Source organism: Gymnoscopelus microlampas (genome assembly GCF_963454915.1).
Source record: "Gymnoscopelus microlampas genome assembly, chromosome: 3".
Classification (NCBI taxonomy): domain Eukaryota; kingdom Metazoa; phylum Chordata; class Actinopteri; order Myctophiformes; family Myctophidae; genus Gymnoscopelus; species Gymnoscopelus microlampas.
Window position 1 is genome coordinate 31,686,019 of NC_139940.1, and position 17,432 is coordinate 31,703,450.

Consider the following 17,432-nt stretch of genomic DNA (forward strand, 5'->3'; position numbering starts at 1 on the left):
TGAGAGAGAATTGGTGTTAAAATTGTTGATGTTTACTACTTGTATTTATTTGGATTTCCTTTGTTTAACATCTGGTGACTTTAACAGATACCAATCTTCTGTTTTGGGATTTGTTTTCAGGGTTTGTTGCTGGGAGTTATTTTCATTTATTTTGGGAAGACTCGGAGCATCCCCAGGGACAGACGGAAGGAGCTGTTCCTTGCTGGGGCTCTTCTGGTGGCATAGCAATTCATGACCCTGGTATATCGTGTAAGTGTAGTTTTTGATGTCACTTCCTTTTGAATGTTTAATTTGTTTAATGTCCGATTGGTTTCCCACACACTCCTCCTCTACCGATGCTACACAACCGATGACACAGTGAATGTGCCCATCCATCTATTAGATGTGTTCCCTCTCTCCTCTACTATTTCACCTAATGAGTTGGGTGAATCAGTTGTCTGCCTGGCGCCTGAACCAATTACTTCTTCAAAAACCAGTCACTCTGCAGAATTGGCACCAGAACCAATTCCGACCTGTTGATGGTATGTTGTGTGCTAATGCGGACTCACTAGGGGACATTTTCCCCACTCAACCATCAAAGATCAGGCTTTAATCCCAGTGATTCTGAGGACAAACCGTTACTTGACCAAAGTGGTAATACAAACTTTGTAGGACATGGAGAAGAGGCTCCCTTGTCCTCCGTTGGCTTCCCTTGCACTCTTCAATCACTTCCAGCAACCCTGCCAAGGCCTCAATTTACCCAACGGTTGTGGTAAGTGGATCACCAAATGACATGGTGAAAAAAAGCTTCGGTCCTCAGATCGTCATCAGCACATCATCATCAGGAGTAGAATAGTCTGCGAGGACCGCCTTTGTTCATTTGTATGGATTACGCGTTGGGGATATTATAAGCCAATAGAGACTTGCATTCAGCATTCCACAAAGAGTTTCTACACGCCCTTCACTTCTTCACTCCTCTTTAAGCCCCCCCCCCCCCAAAACGTCATGAGTCCAAGTTCAATCCTTCTCTTTACTTTATTTTTGGTAAACTGTAGTTGCGAAGGCAATTAAATAATATTGTGGCCTCAGTAGGTAGAGGCATTGTAGCAACACATATTGTAATAATGGCTCATAATGTCATAATGGTTCATAATGTAATAACCGATATGTAATGAAAGCTCATAATGTAATGATAAGCGCATAATATAACAGAATCATGAACGCATAACGTAATAACACATTTTTGTATAATGTAATAATCATCCTACCTTAATTGAAGCCCGGCCCCAGCCAGCCTGTATGTATGCGGACTACAAACTCAGAGCACAGCAGTTGTCCAATTGTCTTCAAACTTGCTACAAAAATCCCTCATGGCTCTGGCAAGGCAACCATTTACTTTTCCACCTTTTACATGTGTCTCCACGTCTAATAGTCCACATTTTGCCCTGTAGTGCACTGACGCGATATGTGTCACGTTTCGAGGTACACAGCGCAAGTGTGGACACAGATGTGTGTGTGTGTGTGTGTGTGTGTGTGTGTGTGTGTGTGTGTGTGTGTGTGTGTGTGTGTGTGTGTGTGTGTGTGTGTGTGTGTGTGTGTGTGTGTGTGTGTGTGTGTGTAAAGTAAGGCAACCAAATGAAATAATGAGCTGTTGCTGCTTTTGCGTGTCCGAAAGTGCAGTGGCAGTGATTTTTTCAGACCGCGGTAAAGAGTGAAGTTGTGTCTGTGACGTATTGGTTCACGCCACATGCGTTTCTATCAGTAAAGCGGATTTCTGGAGAGCCCATTCACTTCACCTATATTCAGGGTTATAGCTGCAGCCCTGCTGAACTTGATTTGATAGGCAATTACATATCAGTGTCAAATGTTTTGTCCCAGTCCAGCCTTACTGAAACACAGTCAGCCCCTGACAACACTGTCCACTTTACAAATTGCTACAAAATCTGTATATCTACACATTTTGGGGCTAAACAACTTGAAGGATAAATGTAGGCCTGATAATGATGTGCCATGCATGTTAAAAGCATGGATACTTTTAAAGTATCCATGCTTTTAACATGCATATCTACTTTACATTATTCCACACCATTACTTACGTCATTGTTTTTAAATCTGCAAAGTAACAAGTAACTAGACACGTCGCAATTCAGGGCAATTGCAGAGTGTGGTTGCGCCGACGCGAGTCGCGGGTCGCTGCCGCCGGGACTCGAGGAATACGCTGGGAGGAATACCGTCGGAGGCTGCGCCAATTACATTGTCACGTCACTCCTGAGATCACTTGCGTTTCATTTTGAGAGGATTGATCCCCCCAAAATCATGTTTTTGCATCAAACGGTTACATTTTGAGCATTTGTGGTGCCCCCTATGGATCAAAGTGGAAATGCTTTTGGGGATTTGTTGAGTAAACCACCCTTGATTCAAATTTGGGATTGACCGGACATTTCGTTCGTGATTTTTGGCCTTTTTTGTAAAACAGGCCCCTCCCGCTAACTTTGGAAGCCATTTACGGACTAACGGTATGGACTATCAAAATCCGCTTGGAGATGTTTATCGCATTGGTTCAGAGATCGTGTGTACCGATTCTTGTCGAATTTGAACAAAATATGTGGGAGGAGGAGCCAAAAGTGTGTTTTGAAGAAAATTCAAAATGGCGGAAGATATATCCTGACGCAAATGGGCGTGGCCTGTATGGGGAGTTGTGTGCATATCTACTTTACATTATTCCACACCATTACTTACGTCATTGTTTTTAAATCTGCAAAGTAACAAGTAACTAGACACGTCGCAATTCAGGAAGTAATTCAACAGAAGTACATCTTGTGTAATGTACTGTCACTATGTTGTCACAGCCAGGCATAGAGAACATAATAGTCTGAGCTATGCCCACCGTGATTCAAAAAGATAATAATAAGAGAGAATCATCAGTTTGAAGTAGAATGCCTCGGTTCTATGTACAGGTATAGGCTAAATTTGAAATGTGTGTTTTGGCATGTGGTTATGAATGGATTGATAACACACAGAAAGCTACCAAGAAAACAACTGTCGCCTGTAAAAGTCAAAGCCTTGCCCCCCCCCCCCCCTCCTCCTCCCCTCAAACTGTCTTTGTAATGTGTTGTGAGAGTATTTGTGAGTGATTATGACAATTTCACAGTGTTATAAGCATATTATAATGCACTATAAGTATGTTTATATAACGCATCATTGATTGATTGATTGACTTTATTAACAGTTTGCAAAAAGTCCAGAGATACAGTGCTAAAAGGATAACACAAAGGGCTCATTTCCATTGTGGTCCTGTGTATTCAATTCATCACATCATAGATATGGGGGTTGAAAATGGCAAAACAAAATGCATTGTGTGTGTGTGTGTGTGTGTGTGTGTGTGTGTGTGTGTGTGTGTGTGTGTGTGTGTGTGTGTGTGTGTGTGTGTGTGTGTGTGTGTGTGTGTGTGTGTGTGTGTGTGTGTGTGTGTGTGTGTGTGTGTGTGTGTGTGTGTGCGCGCGCGTGCGTGCATGCATGCCAGTTATTCATCTGCATGAAAAAAATGATTTAAGCAACGGAATAGAGGGAATAGATCATTGCTGTCGGGCAGAAACGTCTTATTTCCATATTTATTTTTTTCAGAAATTAAGGCCCAACGTGATCACACAACAGTGTCACACAAGAGCATGACAAGTAGTAGATCTACAAGCTCGAAACGTGTTGCTTCACGCCGCGTTTCGAGCTTGTAGATCTGCTACTCTTGCTGCTTTTGAATTTGAATCCTGAAAAGTAACAGTGTTGGACATACTGTATGAGGTTTCCCCCCGACAGAGACGAGGTGGCTGTTAGATCAAACTGCCACATGTAAACACAGCCATCATGTAGCTGTACCAACACACCAGCTACACATTGAGAACATGGTGGTTTCACCACACAACTCTTTCACAGATCCAATAGTTAAGATTAGAACACTGTATGTCATTCCATCCTCCGTCTCTCCCACGAGAAGCATCAAACTCAACACAGTCATCCCCTCCACGGTTATCATTAGGCTGACCAGGGCCCCAGTACCTGGAGAAGTAGGAGCATTTAAAGGTAGGGTAAGTGATTTTCTTTGGTTAAAATAAGTGTTAAATAGCTCTATATTCTGGTAGTACTCATTGCTATAGAGTGTTTGTTCAGTAAAAGGAGTCTCCTTGTCTCTCCAGCTCTTTATAAAACAGAAAATGCATTTTCGTTTCAGTTTCAGTTTCATTTCCAATTTTATCCAATCAGGATAGAGAACTCAATCAGGATATAGATTAAACAAGTGAAATTGGAAGTGATGACACTAAGAAATGAGCAGGCAAAATTGGAGCTGGAACACTATAAAAATGAAGCTTAAAAATGGGTACTTTCTCCTGATTGGCTGAGATTTTGACACCTACCGGAAAATGTATTTTCTGTTTATTAAAGAGCTGGAGAGACGGGGAGACCCCTGTTACTGAACAAACACTCTATAGCAATGATTACTATCAGAATATAGTGCTTTAACCTTCTAACAAAATACTTTTTGTTTTAACCAAAAAAATATCACTTACCCTACCTTTAATTAATTTCAACAGATTTACAAGGAGATTTTTTCACTCTAATTTGTATTATTTTTTATTACGACCTAAAATAATATAGCCTATTAGATATTAGATGCAAATTAAACTGGACACTGAAGTAGAAAATAGACATGATGTCTTAGTGACAGTGTAGTACAGTAGGTTTGTATTTGATAAAAGCATTAATACTATTTTGAAGAATGAAGGTAAAAATAAAGATGATCAGTTTTACGTTGGTGTGGTCAGTGGTGTCCCATCCACCCAAATCCAGATTCCTTCTTCGTCTCTGTCGGTCAAACCCAGCCACACGGTCTTGTTTAAACTGGTAACATGGTCCTGGACAGAAAAGCTGATGGTTACTGATGTACAAACTGTACAATAGATGTGTGTCTCCTCAAAGTGGAATAGGTTACAGCAAGGGTTCCCAAACCTCTCAGGCCTCGACCCCCCAAAATAATCTCATTTCAACTGGGGACCCCCCAAAACAATCATATTTCAACTGGGGTCCCCCACCCTGACAAGCACTAGGAATTGTAGGAGTTGAGGCATTACATTTAGTTTGACTCGGTTCCACAGATAAATATTGTGGAAATAGCCGATCTGCAGGGCGAGGCGTTGTGAGCTTGTAGATCGGCTATTTTCACAATGATTGCCTCTTTCTTAACAAAGTCATATTTGACCATTTGGAATTAAAATGTTCTTAAAAGTCATTCAATTGTAACTTTAGAAAAGTGCAGATACCCTGTATACACATATACTGTATGTTGGTTTGTTTACTGTTGAGTGAGAAAACAATGTTGCAAATTGTTAATCATCAGTTAATCATCTGGGGACCCCCCAAAATATTTTGGTGACCCCTAGTTTGGGAACCACTGGGTTACAGCACACAATGTACACACGCTCACACATCATACCTGCATTTCTTTGCCGTTTATGACAATCAGGTCAGATTGGTTGTCTATACACCACTGTCTGCTCCTCTGCCAGTTTTTCCTCTCAGTAGAGATGAAATAACAACCTCTGTCAACTGTCAGCCATCCAAGTGATTCTAACAACAAAACAATAAACGTAGCCACTGTTCTTTGATTTGATCAACTTAGTGACAAATAGTGAACACAATGATATAAAATGAGTAAAAACAGTGATGTCACACTGACCACAGAGCCTCATCTTGATGTCATCTCGCTCTTCAGTCAGGAGGTCATACCTGGTCTGTAACTGCTCAAAACTGCTCAGTAGCTGTTGTCTCTCCACCATGTTGGACTGATCTGTAAAATGACAGATCCACTTAAAGGTTTCATGACATTCATTTTTAAAACACATTAAAAGTATTTATCATGGTCCTTCAAACGTGTATTAAAAGTTTTAACTGAAAAATCCACTCCAGTGATCCATGGCAGGATTTTTCCCTCTGATTTTCTAAAGCCTTTTCAACTGCAATGAAAAAATAAAACTTTGCCTGCAGGTGTCGCTGTTGAGGGATTTTGACTGTCAATCATCGCCTATGCTCCGCCCCTCCCCCCCGCCCCCCCCCCAAAGGAATGGATAGGGGAGGGGAGGTTCGGAGAGGAGAGGGGGCGGGATTAATGGACTGTGACATCAAAGTCCAGGGGACAATCACAGATTACTTTTCAGCCTAATTATTCAGAAAACCCCAGACCACAGAAAATCCACTGAATGTTCAAATTTTTTTGGGGTCTAATTGAGGTCATAAACCCCCCCAAAAAACTTAAAAAACGTTTTAAAAAAGTGAAAATGATTGTCATAGAACCTTTAAAAACACCAACACTATTTAAATTACAATAATGTCCAACAACAATTCTGCTACAGCTTATATTGCTGCTACTTTATTAATCACTGCACCAAATACAATATGTATGAAACATTATACTATATTTATAAAACATTGTAATACATATAGATGTACACAAGTCCTGACGTCACTCGTTCATCCCCAGGGTTCGTAAAGTAATTTCGCTATGGAGAATAACATTGGGTCATCATAGAATTGTCTCCTATAAGAATTGTGGTCCAAAAATAAACAAACTGTCTCGGCGATATTGTCAGGGAGGAGGTTCTGTATCGTTTATGTTAGTCAGTAACTTATATTTGATACAGTCTGTTTCTGGAGAAAATTTAACTAATTCGGCGGAAGTAACATTAGCGTTTTCTCACCGTCAGTTGATGCTTCATATCCATAAGAGTAAAACCGCCGGGATCATTTGTTTATTTTTGGAACACAGTTCTTATTTGACGCGATATTAAAGACGTCTATGGGGATTCAGAATGGGGTTGGAAAACCGCGAACCAGTAGACAAACCTAGGATGTCAGACTTTGGTGCTCTATAAAATACATTGTTATGAAGCTTGACTTACAGAGATAGAGTGGTACAGCAACGTTGAGGAGAGCTAGAACAGCACAAAGCAATCCAACACCGACTCCAACCCGCCTGTTACGTCTTCTGTCTGGAACACACACACACACACACACACACACACACACACACACACACACACACACACACACACACACACACACACACACACACACACACACACACACACACACACACACACACACACACACACAGTGAAAAAGCCAAAGAGTGAGAACAGTTACAATATTTGAACCACATGTTTAACCCGTTCAATCCTGGAACGCATACTGTGTCATTTTAGATTTGAGCTATAAACATTATTTTATACTTTGGCTATTCAAAAATATTAGATATACAAGCTCATAGCGCGGCACTATCTCCTGTTTCTTTTTTAATCATAAACATTTTTGCAAATCTCTCTTTTACAGCAAACATTTGTAACTCAAATCGTTGCTTCTGGGGCGTCCCTGGAACAATTATATGTATATAAATATATATGTTCGCTTTAATAAAAAAAAATATATTAAAACATTTTTACACATTTTCATGATTTTTCTAAAATAGCCAAAGAAATCTAAAAATGACACAGATGTGCTCCCGGTCTAAAAGGTATAGGGTACGTGATTTTCTTTTGTTAAAATAAGTGTTAAATAGCTGTATATTCTTATACTCATTGCTATAGTGTTTGTTCAGTAACAGGAGTCTCCATACGTCTCTCCAGCTCTTTACTAAACAGAAAATGCATTTTCAGCTCAGGATACCAATTTTATCGAATCAGGACAGAGAACTGAAATTGGAAGCGATGACACAAAGATATGAGCATGCAAAATTGGAACACTGTAAAGATGAAGCTGCTGAATGGGTACTCTCTCCTGATTGGCTGAAATGATGTCACCTAGCTGAAAATGTATTTTCTGTTTATTAAAGAGCTGGAGAGACATGGAAACCCCTGTTACTGAACAAACACTCTATAGCAATGAGTACTATATCAGAATAATGAGTACTATATCAGAATATTGTGCTTTAACTTTTAAACCTTTTTTGTTTTAACCAAAACATATCACTTACCCTACCTTTAATGGGTTGAAAATGTAAAATGTATTTAATGATTATGTAGTTTCAGTAACATCTCTTACCAGACCGCAGTATCTTGTGTAGATCTTCCGCCTTCTTGGGCTCAATAGTTGCATAGGTTGTATCGTCTTGGAGCTCAAGGTTGTCATAAATATTATCAGCCATTTCTACCTGTATGACTAATTCTTCTCACAGGTACTTGGTCCACCTCTTCACAACACACTGAACAAAAGAGAAGAGCGGCCCCTCTTTTATCTCCGTGCCTCTCTTCTGCTTTTATTCGTTTTTTGTTCTGTCCCTAGGGAACACTGATGACAACACATTTCAGTTGCTTATTTCGTCTTTCCATTTCCCTTTAATACCTGTGTTGTAACAATAACCGACCAAATGTTCCTCAACCACAACACAACTTCTACCACACAACCAGTGATAGAATAAGTAGTCAGATATTTTACTTAAGTAAAAATAGCAATACCACCATATAGAAATACTCTGTTACAAGTAAAAGGCGTGTGCTCAAAATGCTACTTGAGTAAAAGTACAAAAGTATTGGCATCAAAATACACTTAAGGTACCACAAGTAAAAGTACTAAAATGTTTGAAAATAGCAGATCTACAAGCTCACAACGTTGTGAGCTTGTAGATCTGCTATTTTCAAATAGCCTATGTATAAAATAGGGATAAAGTGTTTAGTGTATGTTTTATAATATAATCATTTATATCTGCAAAGTAACTAGTAACTAAAGTTTTCAAATAATTGTAGTGGAGTAAAAGTACAATATTTGCCTCTGAGATGTTGTGGAGTAGAAGTAAAAGTAAAAAGTACTGACAATTGGTAATATTCCAGTAAAGTAAAAATACCTCAAAATTGTACTTAAGTAAATGTACTTTACTAGTTACTCTCCACCACTGGCTATATATATATAGCGACATATATTTTTTCAGGGAACAGTTAGGATTTAGAAGGCATTTATAGAATTCATTACTCACACACTTACATTAGACTATATTTAGTTTATTGAATGTAATCATTTATTTAGAATCTGTGTATGTAATCATGGTATTGCATCGTTAGGTTATTTACAGAGGAAACCTTTGTGTGACATCTTGAAAACAGAAGTACATCTTGTGTAATACTGTCTGTACTGTCACTATGTTGTCACATTTCAGCCTACTAGGACACCAACTAGGAGGATTTGGTCAACCGCTGGTGGCCATTTTGAAAAATGTCACCAGGTCACCAGGGTGCACATTTTTGATGTCCCAATATCCAGATTTGTTCCCAATATATCAATCAACGTATCTGCCAAATTTGGCACTTTTATCGCAAAATGTAACGATTCTACGAATATGTAGAGCTATAGACCACCGAAGTCTGACGTAATTTACACATCCTTTGTTTGTTTACCTGGTTCGCGGTTTTCCACCCCCATTCTGAATCCCATTGGCGTATTTAATATCACGTCAAATAAGAACTGTGTTCCAAAAATAAACAAATGACCCTGGCGGTTTTACTCTTATGGATATGAAGCATCAACTGACCGTGAGAAAACACTAATGTTACTTCCGCCGAATTAGTAAAATTTTCGCCAGAAACAGGCAATCATTGTGAAAATAGCCGATCTACAAGCTCACAACGCTGTGATTTTTGGCCTTTTTTGTAAAACAGGCCCCTCCCGCTAACTTTGGAAGCCATTTACGGACTAACGGTATGGACTATCAAAATTCCGCTTGGAGATGTTTATCGCATGGGTTCAGAGATCGTGCATGGGTTCAGAGATCTGGTTGCCCTGTTAGGGCAACCACACTAATAAAGTGGGAAGATCACTATTTAGTGTGGTTGGTTGTGCTCGCTGCTGCTGCAGCGAGCCCACAATGATAACTGTACAGTCAGACAGTATAGAAACATAAAGAACGACTCAAATAGAATACGACATTATACAGTATCCTTGGTGATTATCAATCTTTTGGCCGAGGTCCACGCGAGGTCTTTTTTCTCTCTCTCTCTCTCTCTCTCTCTCTCTCTCTCTCTCTCTCTCTCGCTCTCGCTCTCTCTTTCTCTCTCTATATTAAAAGCCAGACATCAGAAAATAATGTATTTGTCATGATAAATTCTAATTCCTTGTCAAAGGTCACAAGTAGGTGTACCACTGAACTATCCAGTCCATGACATAAGTCACTTTTATTTGACTTCCTTAAAATAACCAAGAGAAGGAAAACAAGGACACCAGGAAAAGTTTCCTTGAGTCAACATAGGGAGCCAAATCAAATCCTCTTTATTTATATACTGTAGCACATTTTGTGTTATTTTGTATGTGTGCTGAATTTTTCCCCCCATGTTTTGGGGGATTGTTTTATATGTACAATGACATTCTATCTATCTAAGATGACGTGAGAACTAATAGACCCTGTCAATCTGAAACTAACTAGCAAAGTGATATGAGACAATAACCTCATGGGTTCAACTGTAGGAAAGATATGTAAAGATATCTAGTCCTTAATATCAGCCTAAACACACAGGAATCGCAAGATGACCTAAATAATTTAGTTTGGTTTTCCTTCAAGTACAGCTGATTATCATCAACCTCATAAGTTGAATTACAAAGACTAGAAGCTCGGCCGCCCTTCGGGCGGCCGAGCGTCTAGCCCTTCGGGTTGCCGAGGGTCTAGTCGGGGACCGGCCTACACAGGAACGATGTAAATAGGGAATGAATGCTCCACCCTTTAAATCAAACCCCATTATACCTGTTGTCATAGGACCCGTTTTGGCCATCTGTTTGCCTGTGTCCATTTATGCCCATCTGTGTGTGCATTTATGCCCATATATGGAGCTATCTGTGTCTGTGATATATGGACATCTCTGTATGTGTCTGAGCAGTGTGTTTGAAAGTGTCATAGTGGTTGCCGTTATATACCTTAAGGTCATCATAGGTCTGTGGTCCTCTGATATGTCCTAGGAGCAGTTTCAAGTAGAATCTTTCTCCTTGGAGCACTGATACATTGGACATCCTGCCTATTGTACTTGGAAGTTCTGCATCCTTGAGTTGGTGGACTCTTTTTTGCCACATGTGGTCCTTTGCATCCCATTTGTAATGTTCTGGAATCTGCATGTAAAGATATTGCCTTGCGTCAGGGTCCCTGCTGTTTAGTTGGAAGAAGGCAAGCAATGTAGTTGGTTTGGCTGCCGCTAGGGCCTCCTGTGCATAGCCTTCTCTGAAGATTATGCTCTGCTGGCCATCTGTGTGGATAGCGAGATTGGTGACAGCAGGGACTCTGTCCTGGATCTTGTATTCCATTGTTCTCCAGTGTGCATCATGAGCATCAATGGTTCTGGCATTGATGAATCTGGAGATCTCATCCCTGTCTTCAATATCGAGAGTGCCAACATCAACTCCTTTATGGACGTATTTGTACAGGTACTTGATGGTACGGAAGGAGCCAACAAATTCAACATTGATGTGGCATTTATATTTAAGTAGGACCCAAGCGTTGTAAGGAACGACCCACCTGCTGTCAAACAGAAAGTCATTCTTCTTATGGGTGTGACCGACAATGGGCCGTCTGTACTCTGGGTAGCCATGACCAATTGACCATCATGAGGCAGTCGTGTGTTGGCACAGAAGTTTTTAGGGAATTTCTTAGTACAGATACCATTGACCATGCAGGGGCTGTTAGGGTAGGCCGGGCCACAGGGTCCATGTAGCATGAATCGACACACCAGCTCATACAGCTCTGGCTCCTTTTGTTTGTCAGGTATGTCTGCTCTAATTATTTGATCAATGTCATCGACAGTCAAAATCTCATGTAGGAGTAGCAGTATGTGGGCATGTTTCAGTCCTCTCATCTGTCCTTCAATAGTGTGTATTCTAGCCTTCATCTTCCATATATGGACACTCAGAGAGATTTTGTGTTGACTCATCTAGCGTATGTGATGTCAGAGCCTTTTATGAAGTGATGTCACAATGAGTCAGCGCTTGCTCCGAAACAGCCCGATGTCAGTCATCTCCGCATATGGAGATTCCGAACCTTTCGCGTTGGTTCCGGAAAACCGCATTGATGTTTCCATATATGGACACTCAGAGAGATTTTGTGTTGACTCATCTAGCGTATGTGATGTCAGAGCCTTTTATGAAGTGATGTCACAATGAGTCAGCGCTTGCTCCGAAACAGCCCGATGTCAGTCATCTCCGCATATGGAGATTCCGAACCTTTCGCGTTGGTTCCGGAAAACCGCATATCGGGTTGGGTCGAGGCCTAGCTAAGATCGTAGGCAAAGGTCTGAGCTATCTGTGTGCGAAATTTGGAGTCTGTAGCACCAACCATGTGCTGTCAGGGCTCATCCATGCGATTCGGCTTCAATTAGTAGTCACGATGAAAACAAACTTTAATGTGCGTTTGGTTAAAGGTAGGGTAAGTGATATTGTTTGGTTAAAACAAAAAGTATTTTGTTAAAAAGTTAAAATACTATATTCTAATAGTAATCATTGCTATAGAGTGTTTTTTCGGTAACAGATGTCTCCCTGTCTCTCCAGCTCTTTAATAAACAGAAAATACATTTTTCGGTAGGTGTCAAAATCTCAGCCAATCAGGAGAAAGTACCCATTTTTAAGCTTAATTTGTATAGTGTTCCAGTTCCAATTTTGCCTGCTCATTTCTTAGTGTCATCACTTCCAATTTCACTTGTTTAATCTGTATCCTGTTTGAGTTCTCTGTCCTGGTTGTATAAAATTGGAAATGAAACTGAAACGAAAATGAATTTTCTGTTTAATAAAGAGGTGGAGAGACAAGGAGACTCCTAATACTGAACAAACACTCTATAGCAATGAGTACTATCAGAATATAGAGCTATTTAACAACTATTTTAACCAACGCAAATCACTTACCCTATAAATATTAAACTTTACACTGGATTAATTCAATTTTGATTCTCTTTGTAATGATGAGTACTGGATGTACTGTCAATATTGTGTCATTGTGTGGTCAGCTTTAGCTGGTTTCTCTTTCTAATGATGAGTACAGTATGTACTGTCAATATTGTGTCATTGTGTGGTCAGCTTTAGCTGGTTTCTCTTTGTAATGATGAGTACTGGATGTACTGTCAATATTGTGTCGTTGTGTGGTCAGCTTTAGCTGGTTTCTCTTTGTAATGATGAGTACTGGATGTACTGTCAATATTGTGTCATTGTGTGGTCAGCTTTAGCTGGTTTCTCTTTGTAATGATGAGTACTGGATGTACTGTACAAATTCAGTTTGACTTGGTATCTCTGTGTTGTGTGTGGGTGCAGACTTGCCTCCGGTTCATCAGATCGGGAGCACCTGTTATCATTCTCCTAATTGTCATCAGTTAAACACCTGCTTGAATAGCTGATGGTAGTAAGGGGATGGAGGGGTATAGGGGGCGGGAGTGATGGGTGCGGGGTGCTCCCCCCTGGCTCCAGTGAGCTTGTAGATTAGCTATTTCTGATGGTTTACTGTGTGTGTGTGTGTGTGTGTGTGTGTGTGTGTATGTGTGTGTGTGTGTGTGTGTGTGTGTGTGTGTGTGTGTGTGTGTGTGTGTGTGTGTGTGTGTGTGTGTGTGTGTGTGTGTGTGTGTGTGTGTGTGTGTGAGAGAGAGAGGGGGTGGGGGGAGTTATGTTGACCAATACACACCAATAGAGTGTAAATGTTCAGAAAATAGCAGATCTACAAGCTCATCACGCATCACATTGTAGATCGGCTTTTCTTTTGTATAGTTTGTATGACAGAGGGGGTATGTCATGTGCTGTGGAGGTGGAGTATGGGGTGTATGTGTGTCTGTGTGTGTGTGGGGGGGGGGGGGGGGGGTAGTTTGGAGCTTACAGTGTACAAACGTTTTAGCATCAAAATATACTTTGAGTACCAAAGTGAAAGTACTCAAATTTTCAGAAAGTAGACGATCTACAAGCTCATAACGCGTCACATTGTAGATCGGCTGTATGTGGTTACTGTAGGTTTTGTATTAATAATAAAATGTGCAAAGTAACAAGTAACTAAAGCTGTCAAATGCTGTCATTGTAGTGGAGTAGAAGTAACAAAAATGGAAAGGAAAGTAAAAGGACCTCAAAATTAAACTGTGCATGGTAAGCACTTGCATAGTATTTGAGTAAATATACTTAGTTATTTTGCAGCACCACTGCCTGACTGCCAATGACTGACAGATTAGGTAGCACCAGCTGCAATGATTGCTAGAGTGTGTAGGTGCATGGGCTTATATTAATGGTCTTAACTAAAAATGTAGATCTTAGATCTTTGGATTAAATTCGGAGAGCAGACCTGTGCGCACTTGGTGATGTAAAATAAATATCTGTAGTGTAAACAATGTGGCCACAGTGACTTTACGAAAACACAAGGCATTTCTCCTCTGTCCTTCTCTCACCCCACTAGCAAAACCCATTGGAAATGCATTGGGTGCTTAAAGTTAATTATTTCAAAAACTACAAATTATTTAAAAAAGAAAAGTACAAGCATAGATGTCCACAGTAAGCTGGACTTTTTTCAGTTTGAATGGAGTTTCTAAGTGAAAGTATAGGAGTAGTTAGGTGCCAAACTTTTGCGGAGAAGATAAACGACAATAGCTATAGTGTATAGCTATAGTGCTGCTGCAGCGAGCCCACAACTATATTTCATTGACCCAAATCCACCCAAACTGCTGTTATCCGTGGCAACGGTGGCTAAAACCGCAATCTGCGCATAGTCAGTATCATGTCAGTTATCATGGTCGGTATACATGATACTGACATGATATGATATGATATATTTGTTTTTGTTCCTTGTCTCTTTATACAGTATATCACACAAGCAAGAGTAACATTGTGTTAAAGTTGTATTTAGGGTTTGGTTTTGGGAGCCATTTTCATTTATTTTGGTAACTAAACTCCTTGGTAAGTCTCAGAGCCTTGCCAGGGACACTCAGAATGAGTTGTTCCTTGCTTGGGCTCTTCGGGTGGCATAGCGTTTGATGACACTTCCTTTTGCATGTTTAATTTGTTTGGTTTAATTGGTTTCCTACAAACACTCCTGCTCCTCTACTGGTGCTGTCCTACACACTACAAAGTTATTCACCAAACTCTGTCACTTCACCCACATGAATGAAACGAGGTGGATGACCTCACACCAACATCAGATCAAAAACAATTAAAAGAGGAAGATCAAAGACAATAAAGAAAATAAATAAATGATACATCAAGCGTATTTATTCAACATCAATCCTGCTTAGCAACCACACACACACACACACACACACACACACACACACACACACACACACACACACACACACACACACACACACACACACACACACACACACACACACACACACACACACACACACACACACACACACACACAGCCACGTACACACAGCCCTTTCTGCCACCTCTCCAGGGTTTGAGCTTTGATGTCACTGACTTACTGTAAGCCTGCCAAGGAGATTGCATCAGAGTCTCAGTCAACACTCTTCAACTGCAGCTGCAGACATGTTGTCAGGCAACTATAGGCTACTAAAATGTGCTCTCACTCATTCATGCGCACATAAAGGCGTTCGTGCGCGCGCACACGCGCACACACACACACACACACACACACACACACACACACACACACACACACACACACACACACACACACACACACACACACACACACACACACACCCTGCAGTGATGTAACAGATGTTTATCGTTATCTTTATGTATTTTGGATATTATTCCTTTCCATTATTGAGATGATTATTGGCAGTATACTGTAATACATTCAGGCCCATAAACAATAAGGACCTGGAACTTGATAAAAGAGGTATAATCACACAGAGCTACATTCAAAGAGAATGCTAGACAGAGAAACTAATATAGTTGACTATCAAACAAAACACTTCACTCTCCATGTTCATTCATAGATCAATTTTCATAACCTTCTCATCCCTGGTATCACCCTTCACCAGTTTGTAGAGTGACTGCAGGAGGGCCCTTGAATCCATGGTTTGCACTCACACACGCGAACATGCACACACACACACTCATGCACACACGCGCACATGCACACACACTCAAATATACATAATAGACACCTAACAGTACAGTACACACATCTCATCCTCTCCCCATTTTTCTCATCTAGTTCAATCCTTTAGAGCTTGTCCCCTTATAACCACACACACACAACCTATATGGGGCCCCATAGCCCCTATGCTAGGTGTGTGGGTCTGGTATATAAAGCACAGTGCGTAGCCCCAGGACAAGACCGGACAGTGCGAGCAACACAGCTCAGCATGTTTGCTGCAAATCCAATTATTACTCCTCAGCTTTGAATTCAGTAGCGGATCCACAGAGTCCTAAAGCAATTATGAGGCTTGGAAAGAGAGAGAGAGAGAGAGAGAGAGAGCGAGAGAGAGAGAGAGAGAGAGAGAGAGAGAGAGAGAGAGAGAGAGAGAGAGAGAGAGAGAGAGAGAGAGAGAGAGAGAGAGAGAGAGAGAGAGAGAGAGAGAGAGAGAGAGAGAGAGAGACGCAGAAATTGGTAGATAGTGGGACACTGAATGAAGATGTGGAGAGAGAGAGAGAGAGAGAGATTGGTCGACAGGTTAAGCCTATATTGTTTTCAGTTCACGCCACCGTCTCAATGTCACCGTTATTGAGTCCTGAGATATTAGGACCAAGTGTCCTGTCAGTCACATATTCCATAAAGACATTACCCAAGGCACTTTTGCTGTAAGTTCCAAATCATACTTGCAGTGTGCGGCGCTCCCAGTTGTGATGTTGTCGATGCTTTCACCGCTTTTGTTTACGCGGCGGCAGACAGGAGGGATGACAAACGCAACAAACCCTCCTGAGCTGGATTTGAACCCAATGTGGCTGCGTCACTTATAGGGTTCCACAGAGACTATTTCAGAGGAAAATTGGCAAAATATGAATGACGAAAATAAATCTTATCAAGGCAACATGACACTAGATATAGGCAGTGACAGGTGCCACTGCATAAGTGCAGACTTTTTTTTGGAATATAATAATGTTTATCACATCTTTTTCACAGACATTGCTGTATACAGTACTGAAATTCCTCTTCCCAGAGTCTGAGGCCCCAACGCAGTACAGTTACCCAGAAAGCCATTAAACAAAAAGTCTGAATTGTCAAGACACCCTCATCAGGGACGTCCCTGCCTCAGGACAAACTCTGTTTCTCAGCATTATAGTCAACACGCCTTTGGGAAAAAGTCAATACTCTTGATTTATCTTTAGAGAATGAAGGGATTGTTTCTTCTTTTCGTGGAGGTTCAGATGTGGGTGGTTTAAATTGTAATGCATTTGTTTCGAGGGATCTCCAGGTAACTGTAGTAGTTGCCCTCAAGCTTTATCCCGTCTGTCTGTTATACCTGCCAGAAGGTCTTTTATCAGGAAACACGGTTCTAGCATGTCTG

General features: G+C 40.8%; 1 protein-coding gene across 1 annotated transcript; it reads right to left on the reverse strand.

Moving 5' to 3' along the window:
• Nucleotides 1–3,887: 3,887 nt before the first annotated feature.
• Nucleotides 3,888–7,003, reverse strand: LOC311041821 (CD209 antigen-like protein A; the record flags this gene model as incomplete). Its single annotated transcript, XM_084052306.1, has 5 exons — nt 6,927–7,003; nt 5,708–5,818; nt 5,465–5,598; nt 4,783–4,886; nt 3,888–4,032 (listed from the first exon to the last, which is right to left on the reverse strand). The coding sequence occupies exons 2-5, from the start codon at nt 5,805–5,807 to the stop codon at nt 3,888–3,890; spliced, it is 483 nt and encodes a 160-aa protein (XP_083908432.1). The 5' UTR covers nt 5,808–5,818; nt 6,927–7,003.
• Between the last annotated feature and the right edge of the window lie 10,429 nt (nt 7,004–17,432).